This window comes from Helicoverpa zea, chromosome 23 (genome assembly GCF_022581195.2).
Source record: "Helicoverpa zea isolate HzStark_Cry1AcR chromosome 23, ilHelZeax1.1, whole genome shotgun sequence".
Taxonomy (NCBI): domain Eukaryota; kingdom Metazoa; phylum Arthropoda; class Insecta; order Lepidoptera; family Noctuidae; genus Helicoverpa; species Helicoverpa zea.
The window spans coordinates 7,691,068-7,707,858 of record NC_061474.1 but is presented as its reverse complement, the minus strand read 5'-3'; the positions used below and the strand labels follow the sequence as shown (position 1 = coordinate 7,707,858).

At 40.7% G+C, this 16,791-nt stretch overlaps 1 protein-coding gene across 1 annotated transcript in view; it reads left to right on the top strand.

Annotated features, from left to right (window-relative positions):
• The window catches only part of LOC124641933 (octopamine receptor beta-1R-like), a 95,938-nt gene that overhangs the window by 78,217 nt on the left and 930 nt on the right, over positions 1–16,791 (top strand). Inside the window, exons 3-4 of the mRNA XM_047180197.1 lie at positions 15,639–15,836; positions 16,327–16,494. Coding sequence (XP_047036153.1) covers positions 15,639–15,836; positions 16,327–16,494 — 366 coding nt within the window. The remainder of the gene's footprint in view (positions 1–15,638; positions 15,837–16,326; positions 16,495–16,791) is intronic.

Sequence of the window (16,791 nt, the reverse complement as noted above, 5' to 3'; positions counted from 1 at the left end):
TGAGAGGAAACAAAAGGTACCCACTTTCGTATTCCTAAGAGATACATAAATTGTTTTGTATTAACAAAGATGGCTCGATATAGGGTTGTCAGAACTTTGACAGGAATAAATGAATGTATTTACGGTTGAAGTTCGATGTTTGTCAGTTTTGGAAATGTTTGTCTACTCAATTAACAAGTCCTAAATTAACATTAAAATATATCAAGCCCTTTAAAAATATACGTTACTCTGATCAGAATCTATAATAAGGCTATATTTTTAAGCGGTTGTTATTCTCCTAGTAATCACTACTAACAGAATAAAGAAGAAACATTTTTTGTTTGTTTATTTGTACTCTAAAGGCTTCTAAACTAGTGAACTGATTTGGAAACCCCTCACTGTTGGCAAGCTACACTCTTCACGAGTGACATAAGCTACATTATATTTTACCGACATGGAAAAAACTTCCCCTGGGACGCAAGTGAAACAGCGGGAAAACGGCTACTGTTGCATATAAATAAAAAAATCTAAGTAGTTTGATTACCACATTTCCCTTTTATTTAGCAGCTGCAGAATATTGGACGGCGCAACCCTAACATTTAGCTATCCTCAATAACGAAGTTATTATTCAGTTAGTTTCGAAATAAAATGCAAATTCATATTCCAACACTCGGCCCCAATTGAATTTAAAATGAATTATTTGCGGTCCATAAAATATTCTGCGCTAATATTAATTTATGTGTCAATTAGTGCCAATATTTTACCAGAAGAATGGTTAAATGAATTGTCGTGGCCTTCGGTTCGTGGACATTACAAATGTTTTATTAGCCAATTGAAATGGCCAATTTCTCTTCGATTTCTATGAAGACGGAATTCATAAAACTAATTTGAACTATCGAAATTCAAGGTTATTCACCGCGGTTTTTACACTTAATATCTGTCAACATCATCATCAGCCTTTTTACTGTCTCACTGCAGGGTACAAACTTCTTTTAATACAAAGAAGGAATGAGCGTTGATCACCACTTTTGCTCATGATGTTTTCCTTCACTTTTACTCAGTCATTGATACCCAAGATATACTTAAAACACTAACATAATGCTGACTGAAATGTGTGTCAAAAACTTTTGTGCTCGAATGTATCTAAAAGAAACTCAAACTTATAGTGGCACAGCTTTCAAGATATTAATGTTGAATAACATGTTCTTTCTTTAACACATTTCAGAGCCATCTGGTGCCTGAAATGTGTCAAATAATGTCTTAATTTTAGATAGCGATACAGAGGTCAAACTCTGAAGGAATTACACTTTTCGTTGTTTTAGGACTGTATTTTTTTTAGTGTTGTATTATAAATGTTTGACCGCTTTACTAAAATGTAATAAGCTAGCCGTTTTCCCACGGTTTCACCCGCGTCCCGTGGGAGCTACTGCCCGCACTGGGATAAAATATAGCCTATGTTACTCGCAGATTTCAGCTTTCTAATGGTGAAAGAATATTTAAAATCCGTCAGTAGTTTTTGAGTTTATCCATTACAACCAAACAAAGTTTTCCTCTTTATAATATTAGTGTTGATAAATGTCTTTGTATAAGTTGGCGATTCAAGCACTACATAAAAAGATAATGTGGAACAACACACATGTTTCGGCCGTTTCAAGAGAAAACACTTCTATTAGTATTTCATCATCATCATCTCAGCCATAGGACGTCCACTGCTGAACATAGGCCTCCCCCTTAGATCTCCACAGATACCTGTTGGAGGCGACCTGCATCCAGCGTCTTCCGGCGACCTTTATAAGGTCGTCAGTCCACCTTGTTGGTGGACGTCCTACGCTGCGCTTGCTAGTCCGTGGTCTCCAATCCAGAACTTTTAGTATTTAGCATAGTTACATTCTAAAATTGAAAAAGTCGTGAGTATAATGATATGGAAAAATGTTACAATAACTAAGAAAATAAAAGATCTTATAACCTTTTCCATTCATTAAGTAATAGGTAGATCTCATAATTTAATCTCTTCTAAGTTTGGCCTACTAAGAACTTTATTGATGGATCAAAATGACTTGACGTCTTTATCTCCGCAATTATAAAATAGTTGAAAGTTTTATGCGCTTCAAGAAATTTCGAGAGTAAGGTCCATTCTTCCTTAATTGAGTTTTCTTATCATTTTCATTTAAGTTTTAAAGACATTGTGTTTTCAATCTTCTGGTGAGATTTTTATCTATTTTAAGCTGACGAGTATGTTTTTTGGATTGAATGTGCTAATCTCAGGAACTACTAGCCCGATTTATTTATGTGCTACTAAATATTTATAGGTGGGCTATATGTATAGGTTATGATTAATCTGAGTATGCGGAGAAATTCCCACGGGACGTGACTGAAACCGCTGGCAGAAGCTAGTATTATTATATACTATAATTTTGAAACAGAGTTAAAAATAGGTATTAGAGATTTTATATCAATTTTATAAAAGTAAATTATATCAATTTTATCTTACTGCACAGAATATCCTCTTCATAGAAAATAAGATTCAATCAATTCATCATAATTTTTAAATTAAATCCATTACAGACTTCAATAAATCTTTATCTTGATTTCCAATGTAAAAATTGCGGAGGAAGGAAAGATGAGCGGAGATACCATATTGCAGGTAGGTCAGGCGTCTTCTTCTGGGTCACCTACGTATGGTGGGCGTGATCAAAAGGATCGGTTACTAGTAAACTAAAGAGATGTTGGGTTCCTTGAGACATCTGGCAAAGGTTGGATTGGTGATTTGGTTGAAAAAAAATGGGCAGGTTTTAAGCAAACATAGCGTATGAAGATGAAGTTAGTAACGTTCCTCGTTCCCCAAACACCCGCATTTTGGCGACAATACTTAGGAGATTTTCCATTATGACATCTCCATTCATCATTTTGTTCTCCATGGTACAAACAGAATGCCCACGTTGTAAGAAAATCTCTCGTAATTTGCAGAATTACAAGGTCTTCATAAAGTTTTGTCGTGTCCAATAATAACTGTCTTTTGCTCAGATAATTTAATTTTTCATTTCTAAGGAATATTTTGTAAGTAGGCATAATTTCTTGTAGGTCTAAAAATAGGGACTTTTGAGTTTTTGGATCATACTATTTTTTGTAATAGATGTGTTGCTGGGTAGCTTGTTGCTAATACTTATTCTGTACTACGAACAATAAGTAATGATAATACATATACCTAATTATAGAAGTTGAGGTTGTAAAAGCAGCCATTATGTCTATTCTCGTACATAGGATAGACATGAATGGCCTTACTACAAAAACTTAAACGTCTGCTTTACACTTGTTTAAAAAAATTGTGGCTGCAAAATGAACCGTATGTCAACGTCATAATCTGACATTTTTTTAGACAAGTCTTAAACTGACGTTTAAAATTATTAGTGGTAAGACGGGAAAAGTTTGTTTGCTTAAACGCGCTTATATTAATTACCTATATTTATTTCAGGACGGAAATTATTTTGGCGTTTCGATCTAGTTTTTATCCAAGTGCGCAGCGCCATATGCACACAGCCGGTAAAACCGCTAGCAAAAGCGAGTATTTAACAGTCATAAATTCTGTGGTAAAGATTGATCGTAAGAATTAGTCCAATAAAGTAACCTTTAAGTTATTAAATTTCTAATAATACTTTCTCAGAAAAGAGAATCAGGAGAGAATTATTGATAAACTAGCTTCTGCCCACGACTTCGTACGCGGATCCTGTCCCTTATGCCAGCGACTACGGGGTCAGCAAAATCGAAGATCTGAATAGTCTGATATTGAATTTTAAGGGCCCGTTGACTTGAAAACAACGGAATACGCATAACCATTAGAAACGTTCCATATATTTAATTTTTGTACTTTAACGGCAAAAGCACAGCAGACTAAACAAAACGCTGAGAACTGAACCGCAATAGACGTGACCATAGGGATAAAAGTTTTTAAGATTCTAATTAGTCCGCATTTAAGTTGTGTGTGGCAAAAATATTACACGTATTATTACGTAAAAAAAGATTAAATAGATGACAATGTCGTGGTGACCTAGTGGAAGTCGTGGTGGTTTAGTGGGTAGAGAACCAATCTCTCAAGTATGAACGTGCGTCTTTGATTCCAGGTCTTGCAAGTGCCTGCCAATGCTTTTCTAAGTTCGTATGTACTTTCTACGAATATTTTGGATACCAATGACCGTTATTTGGAGGGGATTTTAAACTGTAGGTTCCGGCTGTCATTGAACATTCTTGGCAGTCGTTAGCAGTCGTAGTCAGAAGCCAGTAAGTCTTACCAAGGGGTGTTGGGTTGAGCGGTTAACCGGGTTGTGGAGGTCAGATAGGCAGTCGCTCCTTGTAAAACACTGGTACTCAGTTGCATCGTGACTGGAAGTCGACCCTAACATAATTGGGACAAAGGCTCTTGAGATAATAACGACAATAATAATGAGATATAGGCACCGCAGGACATCTGAGGCTGATGACGGGGAGTAGCGACCCCGCGGGGCTATATATACTGAGTTCTCCAGGGAGAGTATACTGTCCCCCATCTCCGGCCGGTCGGAGTGAACCATGACGGGGGTAGGTCTCACACGTCTGGCTTGGCTTTGCCGTCCAGAGTGGAGTCGCAGGAGCATGATTAGTAGCCCTGCTCGGAGGGTAGGTGCCTCATGGTAAGCACAGGGAGCGCGTAATCTGCGTTTAAAATTCGCCGAGGTATCCTCACCCTTCAGCCGCTCATGTCCCTGTTGCCCTCTTGTTGCTATTCAGTGACTGGTTCCCGGGGGCCCAGTAAGTGAGGTGGCGACTCTCCAACTGCCATTTTTATATGTAGGTACCCAATACATTGTCATTCACTAACATCCCATCACAATAGCCCAAGTAGTTTTCCTCCATAGTTAGCAATAGTTTAGCACAGAACCGGGGATTGTCTTTTTTTTAACGATGTCCACCGGGGATTGTCCTTTGGTTCATTTCTATAGTGTATAAAGGGATAATCATCGGTTTCGTGTCACCATTTCATTAAAGTTGTCTCAAAAGGGCTTCAGCGTGTTGGCTTCGGCCCCACGTTTGCCTCCCAAAATTCGGAACTCTGTAGTCCCGAGGTCTGGAAGAGACATACAAAATAATAATGAGATATAACGCAACAAAGTCGGAGAGTGGGGGCTCGTGACGCCACGTCTAGGTATGTAAAATTTGTACTAAGCAGTGACTTAACACGAAATTCAAGCATGTTGTATCTTCGTTATTATTTGTTTGTGAGAGAGAGAAAAGAAAAATACGTGTCCATTATTTTAGGGTTATCTAAAAGACGGACTAATTTCTTTTTTTGATACCTATTTCATAACATTCATTTCTATACATTTCTAGTGTAGTATTGCTCTTGAAGTTCCACATCAGGTGTTCCAGATCTTTGATGTTTATACGTCAATAGAGAGTGCTTATCAGATTGAACAACTTTTGCTAAAACGTCATACCTCTATATGCTATAGTCTAGCTGGGCCCCTGGAGTTCCACATCAGGTGTTTAAGATCTTCAATTTGTATAAGTCAATAGAAAGTGCATATCAAATTGAACAACTTTTGCTAAAACGGCATACCTGTATATGGTACAGAGAAGCTGGGCTCTTGGGGTTCCACATCAGGTGTTCCAGATCTTAAAATTTATTATCTCAGCTGAAAATGCTCATCAAATGAAACAATTTTTGCCACAGCACCATATTTGTATCTCTTATAGTTTTATTGGTCTGTTGGAGTTCCGCATCAGGTCTTCAAGTTTCGAAGATAAATTATAGCCTATATGTTGACCAGGCCTAATACTGATACAACAAAGAAAAAATCATTGAAATCCGTTCAGTAGTTCGGAAGATTAGCGTGTACAAACAAACAGACATACAGACAGAATTTTTTTTTTGGATTTGTGCTCCATTACTGTTTCTAAACCCCACCCAATTACTATTTTTTTAATATATTCAATGTACAGACACAGTTTTTTTACAGATTTATTATATGTATAGATTTTAATAAAAGTTAAAGTTCAAAAGAACATTCATTTGGATGGATTATAACCTACTTAAATGAAACTTTATGAAATTCAACATAATTAAAAGGGGATTAACACAATATTTACAAAAGAAACCAACAATTGTTTTGTATGTAATCCAAGAGTATAATACATGTATGTTAAACAAAAGATTATAAGTACAATACATTCTGTAATCCTTGTTTTTCAAGTAGAATTGTTATTGTTTTAATTGTACTTTAACTTAAAATAAATAAGGTTTTATCTACAACATTACGTCGTCTTTTTATTACAACAATATTTATTTCATCCAATTTTAAAAAAAGTTTTTTCAATATTAAAGCGTGTCAAAAGCTTCTCATTGAACCTAGAATGATTACATTTTGTTTTAATTCTAATATTCGTAAAATAAAGGGGAGTATTAGTTTAAGAATTGTCATCTAAAGAGGCTCAGAAAATAGCCAAACATCACAAAAAAAATGTTTTTTTTTTTTACAAAAAATGGACACCAGAAACTTTTCCAGGGCGCATTATGGAAATTTCGGGTGCTGTTTTTACTATATAAAGTATTTGTTTAGTTGGTTTGCATACAAAATATCTTTTACAATTAAAAATATACATTTATGTTGGTGTCAAACTGTCAATATCTTTCACATCACATTTCTTGAAACGTTCAAGTTTATTGAAGTATTCATCTTGTGGTTCATATTTCCAAGTGAACTGTGAGGAAGAATTGTGTATGTTATTCTGTATATAAAATACCAAGATGTATTTCCTCACGTTTATGTCAGACATATAAAACGTTTACGATGTTTCTTTTACCGAGGGCATTATTTTTTAGCTGTTTTGTGTAGTTTTTGCCCTGTTCTACAAAACACACGACTTATGTTAAAATTGCTAATAGCTGTAATACGAAAGATAATACACGTTTTATTATTATATCTATACTATACACCCCAGGTCTCACTCGCTTCTAGGATGAACTACTTCCATCATCTGTAAGAAAAGTTATCTTAATATATTTAGCCCTTTTGATGAGTGATTTATTTACATATAGAGAGAGTTACTTACGCATCTAGAATTATAGTAAACAAGTACGGATTTAAGAAAGATCAATCTAGAGCATCTTAAAACCTGACTTTCTAGGGCATAAGCAACTTATTTTAAATTGTATTACACAAAACCTTTCCTCATTATTCCCTTTTTATACAGTTGAAGCCAGTTTTAAGATGCGTCAAACAATTAATATTAATAGGCAAGAACCTCGGCCAACATGTTAAGAGCTCTCGTTAGGCGGGTCAAGTACTCGATATAGAAGGCCTACAAAATACAATACGGATTTTCTTTTTTATGTACGTTAGAACCACTTGTGGCTGAGACTACGTGGTTAGAGAATGTACTATTTTTGCGGTACTTTTTTTAGTTTGAAGTGATTTTTAACCGACCGACTTCCCAAAAATGACTAGGTTCTCATTTCGAATGTTGTGTTTTTTACAAGCTTTTATTACAAGCTTTTATTATTACAAGCTTTTATTTAACTTGCAATGTATGTATGTATGTATGTATGTATGTAACTATGTGTGTTCGGGTGGAATTTTACAACTCAATTTTAAGGCACTTGCCCTCAACCGATTGAGCTGCAATTTTGCATACATGTTTAGTTTGGATGACAATGCATGTTAAGCTATGTGACGTCATCCTAAATCCAACATGGCTAAATATACAAGATGGCGGACTAGTTATTTTTAAAGTACCTATACAATATGGGAAGCAGTGGACTGCGATAGGCTGATGATGATGATGATACAATATGGGTATCAAATGAAAGGGATTGACTAGTAGAACACATTGCACTTTACGAAATAAAAATCCAAGATAGCCGCCGCTACAAAATGGTGAATAACCTATTTTTTTCAATCCCATCCATATGGGTATCCACTGACAGGCAAGTAGAATAAAGTGCACTTTACCAAATCAAAACTAAAAAGTATAAAATAAATTGAGGTAAAAAAGTCTTTAAAAACAAGCTTTTATTTAAATGCGCTAAAAATAAAAAAATAAACTTTTACTGTAACTTTACTGATTTCTATTTTAAAAGCTTGTCGCGATTTTACTAAGAAAGTAAATACGAGTACTTAAATCTCGCGACAAGCTTTTAAAACATAAATCAGTAAAGTTACAGTAAAAGTTTATTTTTTTATTTTTAGCGCATTTAAATAAAAGCTTGTTTTTAAAGACTTTTTTAAGTCAATTTTTTAACTACTGATGTTAATTGTTTCACTAGAGATTATTAAGTTGTTCTTGTTGATATTTCCGTTCAAAAAAAAATTGTGTACTTAATCAGCAAATAAAATTTCCAAAAATGGCGAATGAATAGACCTCTAAATTTTGACTGCCCACATTACTCATTCCATACTTTTGTGCCAGGATAACTTTTTCGCACAATCCCAAAAAAGCCAGATTATTCCACACCTAGGATTACAGGTATTATTAAAAGGTTAGGAACTAAAGGTGCTAGCTTTAGCAAAGTCTATAACACCTTGTGGTGACCTACCTCTTTCGCCACTTATTGGTACTGGCCGGCTGGTTTGGCAGCTACGTTCGTAAAAATGAAGACTTGTCAAACCAGTCGGCAGTCGGTTTTTTCTCTTTGGTAGGAAGAAAATGTATATTTTTATTGTCTCAATTTATCTTGTAAATATTATGTAAATATATCGATGTAAATACCAAACCCATTTATATTTCTTCCTACATTTGGTGACCCCGTCTGAGCACGACAACAATGTCGATCAGCAAAGCCGACGTTGACGGTGCTGAGACTAGCAAAGTCGGCATCGACGCTGCGGAGGCATGCCGCGTGGGCGTGCGAGTTCCACCGTTTTACCCTGAGAAGCCGGCGCTTTGGTTCGCGCAGATGGACGCGCAATTCGCGCTGGCGAACATCAAAACCGACGAGACGAAATACTTCTACGTCACGGGTCACCTCGACCCGAAATACGCCGACGTCGTCGAAGACATAATCGCCAACCCGCCCGCCAGCGATAAGTATGAAAAGCTCAAGGCCGAGCTCATCAAGAGGCAGTCAGCTTCACGCGAGGAGAAGGTGAAGCAGCTTCTCATGCACGAGGAGCTCGGCGACCGGAAGCCGTCGCAGTTTTACCGGCACCTCCTCAACCTCGCCGGTCCAGGTGTTCCCGAGGAGTTTCTGCGGACGATGTGGACGAGCCGTCTGCCAGCAGGTACGCAGACCATAGTGGCGTCGCAATCCAAGCTGGACTTGGCCGAGCTGGCCGAGTTAGCGGACCGTATCCACGTCATCACCGGTCCCGCGCAGGTGGCATCAACAGCTGCCGTCGCCACTGCACCGTCGTCGTCCACCAGCGGTCTGCACGCCGAGATCGCCGCGCTAAACCGGCAGATGCAGAAGATGGCGCTCAAGCTCGAGAGGTTATCCCGCAACAGAAGCCGTTCCCGTAGTCGCTCACGTCACCGGTCCAGCTCCAGAAGATCGCAGTGCTGGTACCACCAGCGGTTCGGTGATAACGCTAAGAAGTGTATTAAACCGTGCGACTACACAACGTCGGGAAATGCGCGGGGCAATCTGTGATGGCGGCCGATGATTGTCCGAGCGCTGGTCGCCTCTTCGTCACCGACCAAAGGTTGAAGATACAGTTTTTGGTTGACACCGGCAGCGACCTCAGTGTATACCCCCGGTCGGCGATTCCGCGACGATTAGGAAAAACAGAGTATGAACTGCGTGCAGCAAACGGCACTGTGATAAACACTTACGGTTTTGTGAGCTTAACATTAAACCTAGGGTTGCGCCGCGACTTCGCCTGGCGATTTATTGTTGCAGACGTTACAAGGGCGATAATAGGTGTGGATTTTTTGTCTTATTATAATTTGGTTGTCGATTGCAGGAACCAACGCCTCATCGACAACCATACTACGCTCTCCACCCCGGCGTCGCCTGTCCGCCGCTCTGATGATGTGTCTTCGGTGAGGGTGAGTCTCGGTGATTCCGCGTTTACACACATACTGCGGGAATATCCCGACATCACTCGACCTCGCGGCATACACGACACATCCAAACACAATACAGTACACCACATTCGTACTACGCCAGGGCCACCAGTATCTTCATCCCCACGCAGATTAGCACCGGACAAATTAAAAATTGCGAAGGCTGAGTTTGATGACATGTTGCGGTCCGGTATCTGCCGTTTATCCGAGTCACCGTGGTCGTCGCCTCTTCACCTCGTTCCTAAAAAGGGCAATAGATGGCGCCCTTGTGGCGACTACAGGATGCTGAACGCACGCACTGTCCCGGATCAATACCCTATCCGGCACATCCAGGACTTCGCGCACAGCTTGTCTGGCTGTACCATCTTCTCGCAGATTGACCTAGTTAAGGCTTATAACCAGATTCCAGTGCATCCGGATGACATCCCGAAGACTGCGATCACGACTCCGTTCGGGCTTTTCGAATTTCCGTTCATGACGTTCGGGCTTCGAAATGCCGCACAGACGTTTCAGCGCTTCGTGGATGAGATGCTCAGGGGTTTGGACTTTACATACGCATATCTTGACGATTTTTTGGTGTTCTCGAAAGACCAAAAGACGCACGAGCTGCACCTGCGTCAGCTGTTCACCAGACTGCGAGAGTATGGTATGGTCATCAACAGTGCTAAGTGCGTCTTTGGTGCGTCGGAGGTTAATTTTTTAGGGTATCACATCTCTTCCAAAGGGACGAGACCGTTGCCTGCCAAAGTTGAGGCTGTCCAGAATTTTCCTGAGCCAAAAACGGTCAGGGAGCTGCGCAGATTCCTCGGGATGCTAAATTTCTACCGCAGGTTCATCCCGAATGCCGCAGCCTGTCAAGCACCTCTCAACAGCCTGCTCTCCGACTCCGTGAAGGGTTCGCACCCTGTCAATTTCACAGCGGACCAACGTGAGGCGTTCCAGGGCTGCAAGGACAGTCTGTGTCGAGCAGCACTGTTGGCGCATCCTGACTGCACCGCCAAGATGGCGCTGGTCACGGATGCGTCTGACAAGGCTATAGGTGCAGTTCTACAGCAGCGTACCGGAGGAGCATGGGAGCCTCTGGCATTCTTTTCCAGGAAGCTGAGCGACGCGCAGGTTAAGTACTCTCCTTACGACCGTGAACTGCTCGCTATTTACGAGAGCGTGAAGTATTTCAGGCATATGCTGGAGGCTCGTGACTTCGTGATCTACACGGACCACAAACCTCTCACATTCGCCTTCACCTCTCGTAAAGAAAACTGTTCCCCACGACAGTTCCGTCACCTGGACCTGATTGCTCAGTTCACTACTGACATCAGGCACATCTCCGGGAAGGATAATGTCGTGGCGGATACCCTTTCGCGGGTTGAGGAGATTACTCAACCTGTGCCCGTCGAGAGGATCGCTGCAGCACAAGAAGATGACCAGGAGCTGCAGCAGCTGCTCGCCGGGGACAACTCACTGCGTCTGCAGTTGGTTAGCGTCCCAGGTTCACAACAGCAGCTGTACTGCGACCTCAGCAGCGGCACGCCTAGACCTTTTGTACCCAAGGAGCTGCGCAGGTCAATTTTTCTCAGCCTGCACTCCTTGAGTCACCCTGGTACTAAGGCGTCTGCCAGGCTGATTGCAGCCCGCTATGTGTGGCCTGGGGTTAGGAAGGACTGTCGTAACTGGGCTCAGAGTTGTCTGGCTTGCCAGCGCTCTAAAACCACACGGCACGTCTCTGCACCACTGCAGACCTTTAAGTTGCCCCAGGCGAGATTTGCCTTCATCCACATTGACCTCATAGGACCTTTGCCGCTGTGTCAAGGTTTCCGGTATTGTCTCACCGCCGTCGATCGCTTTACGCGATGGCCTGAGGCAATACCCCTGGCAGACATCACTGCAGAAACCGTGGCAAAGGCCTTACTGGGTGGATGGATTGCCCGATTCGGCTGCCCATCGGATATCGTTACCGATAGAGGTAGGCAGTTCGAATCGGCCCTCTTTAAGTGCCTATCCGGCATTGCTGGCTTTCAGCATCGTAGGACCACTGCCTACCATCCAGCCTGCAACGGACTGGTGGAGCGATTCCACCGTCAACTGAAGGCTACAATCACCTGCCACGCAGGCAGCAGTTGGGTGGAATCTCTTCCACTTGTGCTGTTAGGAGTGCGCAGTGCCTTCAAGGAAGACGTACAGGCTTCCGCTGCCGAGTTAGTGTTCGGCCAGCCACTGCGCCTTCCAGGCGAGTTCTTCGACCCGCAGGTCGAGGAAACGGTCGACATGACCGATTACCTTTCTAGGCTTCGGAGTATTGTCCGGAGTTTGCAGCCAGCACCAGCAGTCAGACACAACAGCCGCTTCAAGACATTTGTCTTCAAGGAGCTGGCTACAGCCACGCACGTGTTCCTTAGGGACTGCACTGCTGGTGGTGGTCTGAAACCGGCATACTCTGGACCTCACAAGGTGCTCGAACGAGGTGACAAGGTGTTCAAACTACTGGTGAACGGTAAACAGGTCACAGTATCGATAGACCGCATCAAGCCGGCCTTCATACTGCGTGACCCTGACACCACAGCACACTCACCACACAACACTATCGCACATAACTCACCACAGTCACCACTCGACAATAACACTCATCACTACTCACCTGACGCGGATAACCGAGGCTTACCTTCGGCTGACGATGGCGTCATCAGAACGACGCGGTCAGGACGTCGCGTCCACTTCCCAGCTTATTATCGCCCTTGAAGGTCTCTGGGGGGGGGTGATGTGGTGACCTACCTCTTTCGCCACTTATTGGTACTGGCCGGCTGGTTTGGCAGCTACGTTCGTAAAAATGAAGACTTGTCAAACCAGTCGGCAGTCGGTTTTTTCTCTTTGGTAGGAAGAAAATGTATATTTTTATTGTCTCAATTTATCTTGTAAATATTATGTAAATATATCGATGTAAATACCAAACCCATTTATATTTCTTCCTACAACCTTTTATTATCGTCCATATAAGATTTAAACTCAAGATAAGACAGTAGGCCATTTTTATTTAAACGGTTACTCTCAGTGCTTAAACAGATCAGTTTTCCCCAAAGGTCGATCCGAATGACTGTAGCATCGAGTTTGTGATATCGATAAAATCTATCGGACACTCGAATCGATCCAGTTCGTGGAGAAAAAAATGTCTAGCAGAGATGTCATAACGCAATATCTCCCAGGATAACAGTGCGCCAAAACAAAATGTTCAGGGGATGAGGAACGCCCTACACGCCTTCTATGGAACTCGCTCATTATTTACAAAATAATATCTCCAATCAATCAAGACAGATTTGTTGTGATTTGACTAGGAACACAAACGCCTCTTTAGTTCTAGTAACTGATCACGCGTACTGTACGTTACTTGACCTACAAGAAGGCGTCTGACCTACCTTCCTTATGGGATCTCCGCTATCATTCCTTCCTCCGTGATCCAGTTATCAATCCGAGTGGGCTTTTCTTGTCGTTCACTCGAATAGTGCTTACGGTGCCAAATGAACGAATGAAAGGAACGAATGATCGTTTTGATTATTATTTGCGAGATATCGAATGAACGGATCTCGAGATTTGTCTTTTGGTTGGCATTTTTCTGATAAGATAAGCTTTCAATATAAATTGATTTGATTGAATATGTTTTTTGCTACTTTAGCGATAAATTATTGACTGGGCCTGTGAAAACTTTGATTGCCTAGCTAATACTTAGGTACTTCTATTGAGTTTTTGTTTTATTCTAGTATGTGATCTGGAAGTCTTTAGATCATACGAAAAAATACTTAGAATATTTGTTTGCAAAGCAGAAATGATGAATGAAAGAAAAAGAAAAAAAGCAGAAATGATGAATGAAAGAAACTTAAAGCACTATCTCCCAGAAACTTATTTAAAAGTACCTAAAGAAACGTAGTGTTTTGGTTCAGTACAATTTTAACCCTGAACAATATACAGGGTTACTGGTAAGTAGACCGCATCCTTTCATGAGGTGATAGTATAGGTTAATACGGACAAATTTGACCATGGCATACACTGGGCAAAAGTTAACCCGTTTCAAGATAATCGAATTTCAAGATCTTTTCTTAACAAGTCGTCTTAGGTACACGTATACATTTTTATTATTAGTTAAGTCTCGTTTTTGCGGATTTGTGTGTGTTTTGTGCCTTTTAGATAGCTAAATAAATGTAGATGTTTTTTAAGTATTCTGCACAAAAAAATGAAGAGTTAATATTTTTGGGAAAATAGCTACTAAAAAAGTAATTGCTGTTCGCTATAATTTCCTCTGTGATTTGTACAGTTTTATGGTTTGTTATTATGAAGTGATTCATCTTCTATCCATAAACACACAAAAATCCACAAAAACGAAACTTTTGACTAATAATAAAAAAAATATACGTGTACCTAGACGACTGATCTTGAAATTCGATTATCTTGAAACGGGTTAACTTTTGCCCAATGTATGCCATGGTCAAATTTGTCCGTATTGACCTATACTATCACCTCATGAAAGGATGCGGTCTACTTACAAGTAACCCTGTATAACAAACTTGCCAAAAGAAAGAAAATAATCAGAAAAGCGCATTTATGTACAAGCTACCCAGTAATATTCCGAAAATATATTTACTTTCACACCGGAACCTATTGAACAATGCCTCCTTAAATCTAAGACTTGAATCACACCTTGCCCCGGGACATGGAGTGGCCTCGATGTGAAAAATCCTCAAAAAGGAAACGAGCACTCGAACCGAACTCAAGGGGTAACCCCCAAAAAGCTTTAACAAGTCATCGGCGATACATTCACACCAGTATAATACAGCTTTGAAAAATGTTTGCAACGTCTTAAAAAATGGTACGAATGTAATGCTCAAAAGGCCTGTTGACGCTTCGCGTGACCAGAGGGCTGGCTTATTCTTTGGACAAAGAATTAGCATTGCCATTCAACGTGGCAATGCAGCCAGTCTTCTGGGCACGTTTCCGGAGGACAGTGATGCGGAGGAATACTTCGACGCCTGATCGATGCTCTTTTATATTATGTTTTATGTTTATATATATTTTGTATATAGTATTTTATTTTTAGTTTTGTATAAAGATAAGTAGTTTAAGTTTGTATATATGTATAGTGTGTACATTGTATAAAATATAATTAAGTTACCTTTCAATTAAAAAAGTACACATAAAAAAATGCTCAAAACCAAATAAACTACTTTGCAAGAAAGGACACTAATGAGGATCTTCATTTTAAGGACCATAAAAATAGTTGTTCAATTTTAATTAAGTATGCCATCCCCAATATTCTATCTGTCTGTTGAGTTGCTTACGAGAGATAGAATTTTGTCATTAGTCCCACACATGTAATGTTAAACTCCATAAATAGGACGCAAACAACAGATAAATTGAATATTCAAAAGTACCTTGTACCAAATGTACCTTTCTATTACATCAACAGTTTCGAAAGAAAACCATGACGATTCAGTGCAGTTATTACCTAATAGTGTATAGCGTCTACACACCTAATAGTCAATTTAGGAATTTGGTATCTTAGTGTAAACCATTCTTCTTTTCTTCGCACACATAAAATATTCCTTGCAAAAAATAACCCATGACCCTCCTTTTGTCCCCAGGAGTAAAGTAGCAGCACTACTCCTGGACAAGCACCTACAAATCAACGGGATCTCCATGGGCGAAGTCATGAGGGAGAGGCAGAGCATACAGATGCAGCCCATGGCGAGCAGCAAGATGAAGAGGGAGAGGAAAGCTGCCAGGACTTTGGGGATTATCATGTCTGCCTTCTTGGCGTGTTGGCTGCCGTTCTTTTTATGGTATGTTTAAACTAGCAAGGTTGATTAGGACATTAATCTAAAAGTTTTACTTTTTACCATTAGCAGTCTTATATGGATTCCTTGCAAAAGATATTTAAAGTTCCACTTACGTCAGAGCTCGTAAGTCATAGCCGCGCGGGTTGATCGAGCATAATAGATAAAGCAACGAGTTCTTCCGTATTTTGGAAGGCACGATAAGTTGGTGGATCCGGGCTGTCATTTAAACATCTCTGGCAGTTGATACGGGTATGCAGAAACCAGAAAGTTCGACATCCAGTCATCAAAGTGTATAAAAGAAATGATGCCCAGATAGGTAAACAGGTAAAAGTGGTCAGACAGGCAGACTCTCTATGTGAAACACTGCTACTCAGTTGCATCCGGTGTGGCCAAACAAAGACCCCTACATAATCGGGAGAGACTAGGCAAGTGATCATGATTAGCGAAAAACTACACAGTCAACGAGGTCCCTTATACTTTTCACCTCCCCCAGGTACATAATCACAGCTCTCTGCGGCGACGCGTGCCCCTCCCCCCCGCCGGTCGTGGCGGCAGTCTTCTGGGTGGGCTACTTCAACTCGGCGCTGAACCCGCTCATCTACGCGTACTTCAACAGGGACTTCAGGGCAGCTTTTAGGAAAACTCTGGATTCTTGTTGCAGGTATGAATTTCTAGGGTAACGCGTATAAACTAATAACAAATTGAAGTGGTCATTGCAGACGATACTTTCAATTTTAGCAGGTCAAATCATAGCACCATCAAAGTCTGATAGGATCATAATCTTACAGGGATCCTTCAAGATCTAAGGAGGGGACTATTTAGGTTACTAGACGTAGATATTAACTACTACTGCAACATTCCAAACATAGATCTGATCGGTATATAATTTCTTCTGTCACCAATACACATGCTACTCAGCTTGGCATGCATTTATGAAGCAGTGGATACGGCTGTGACG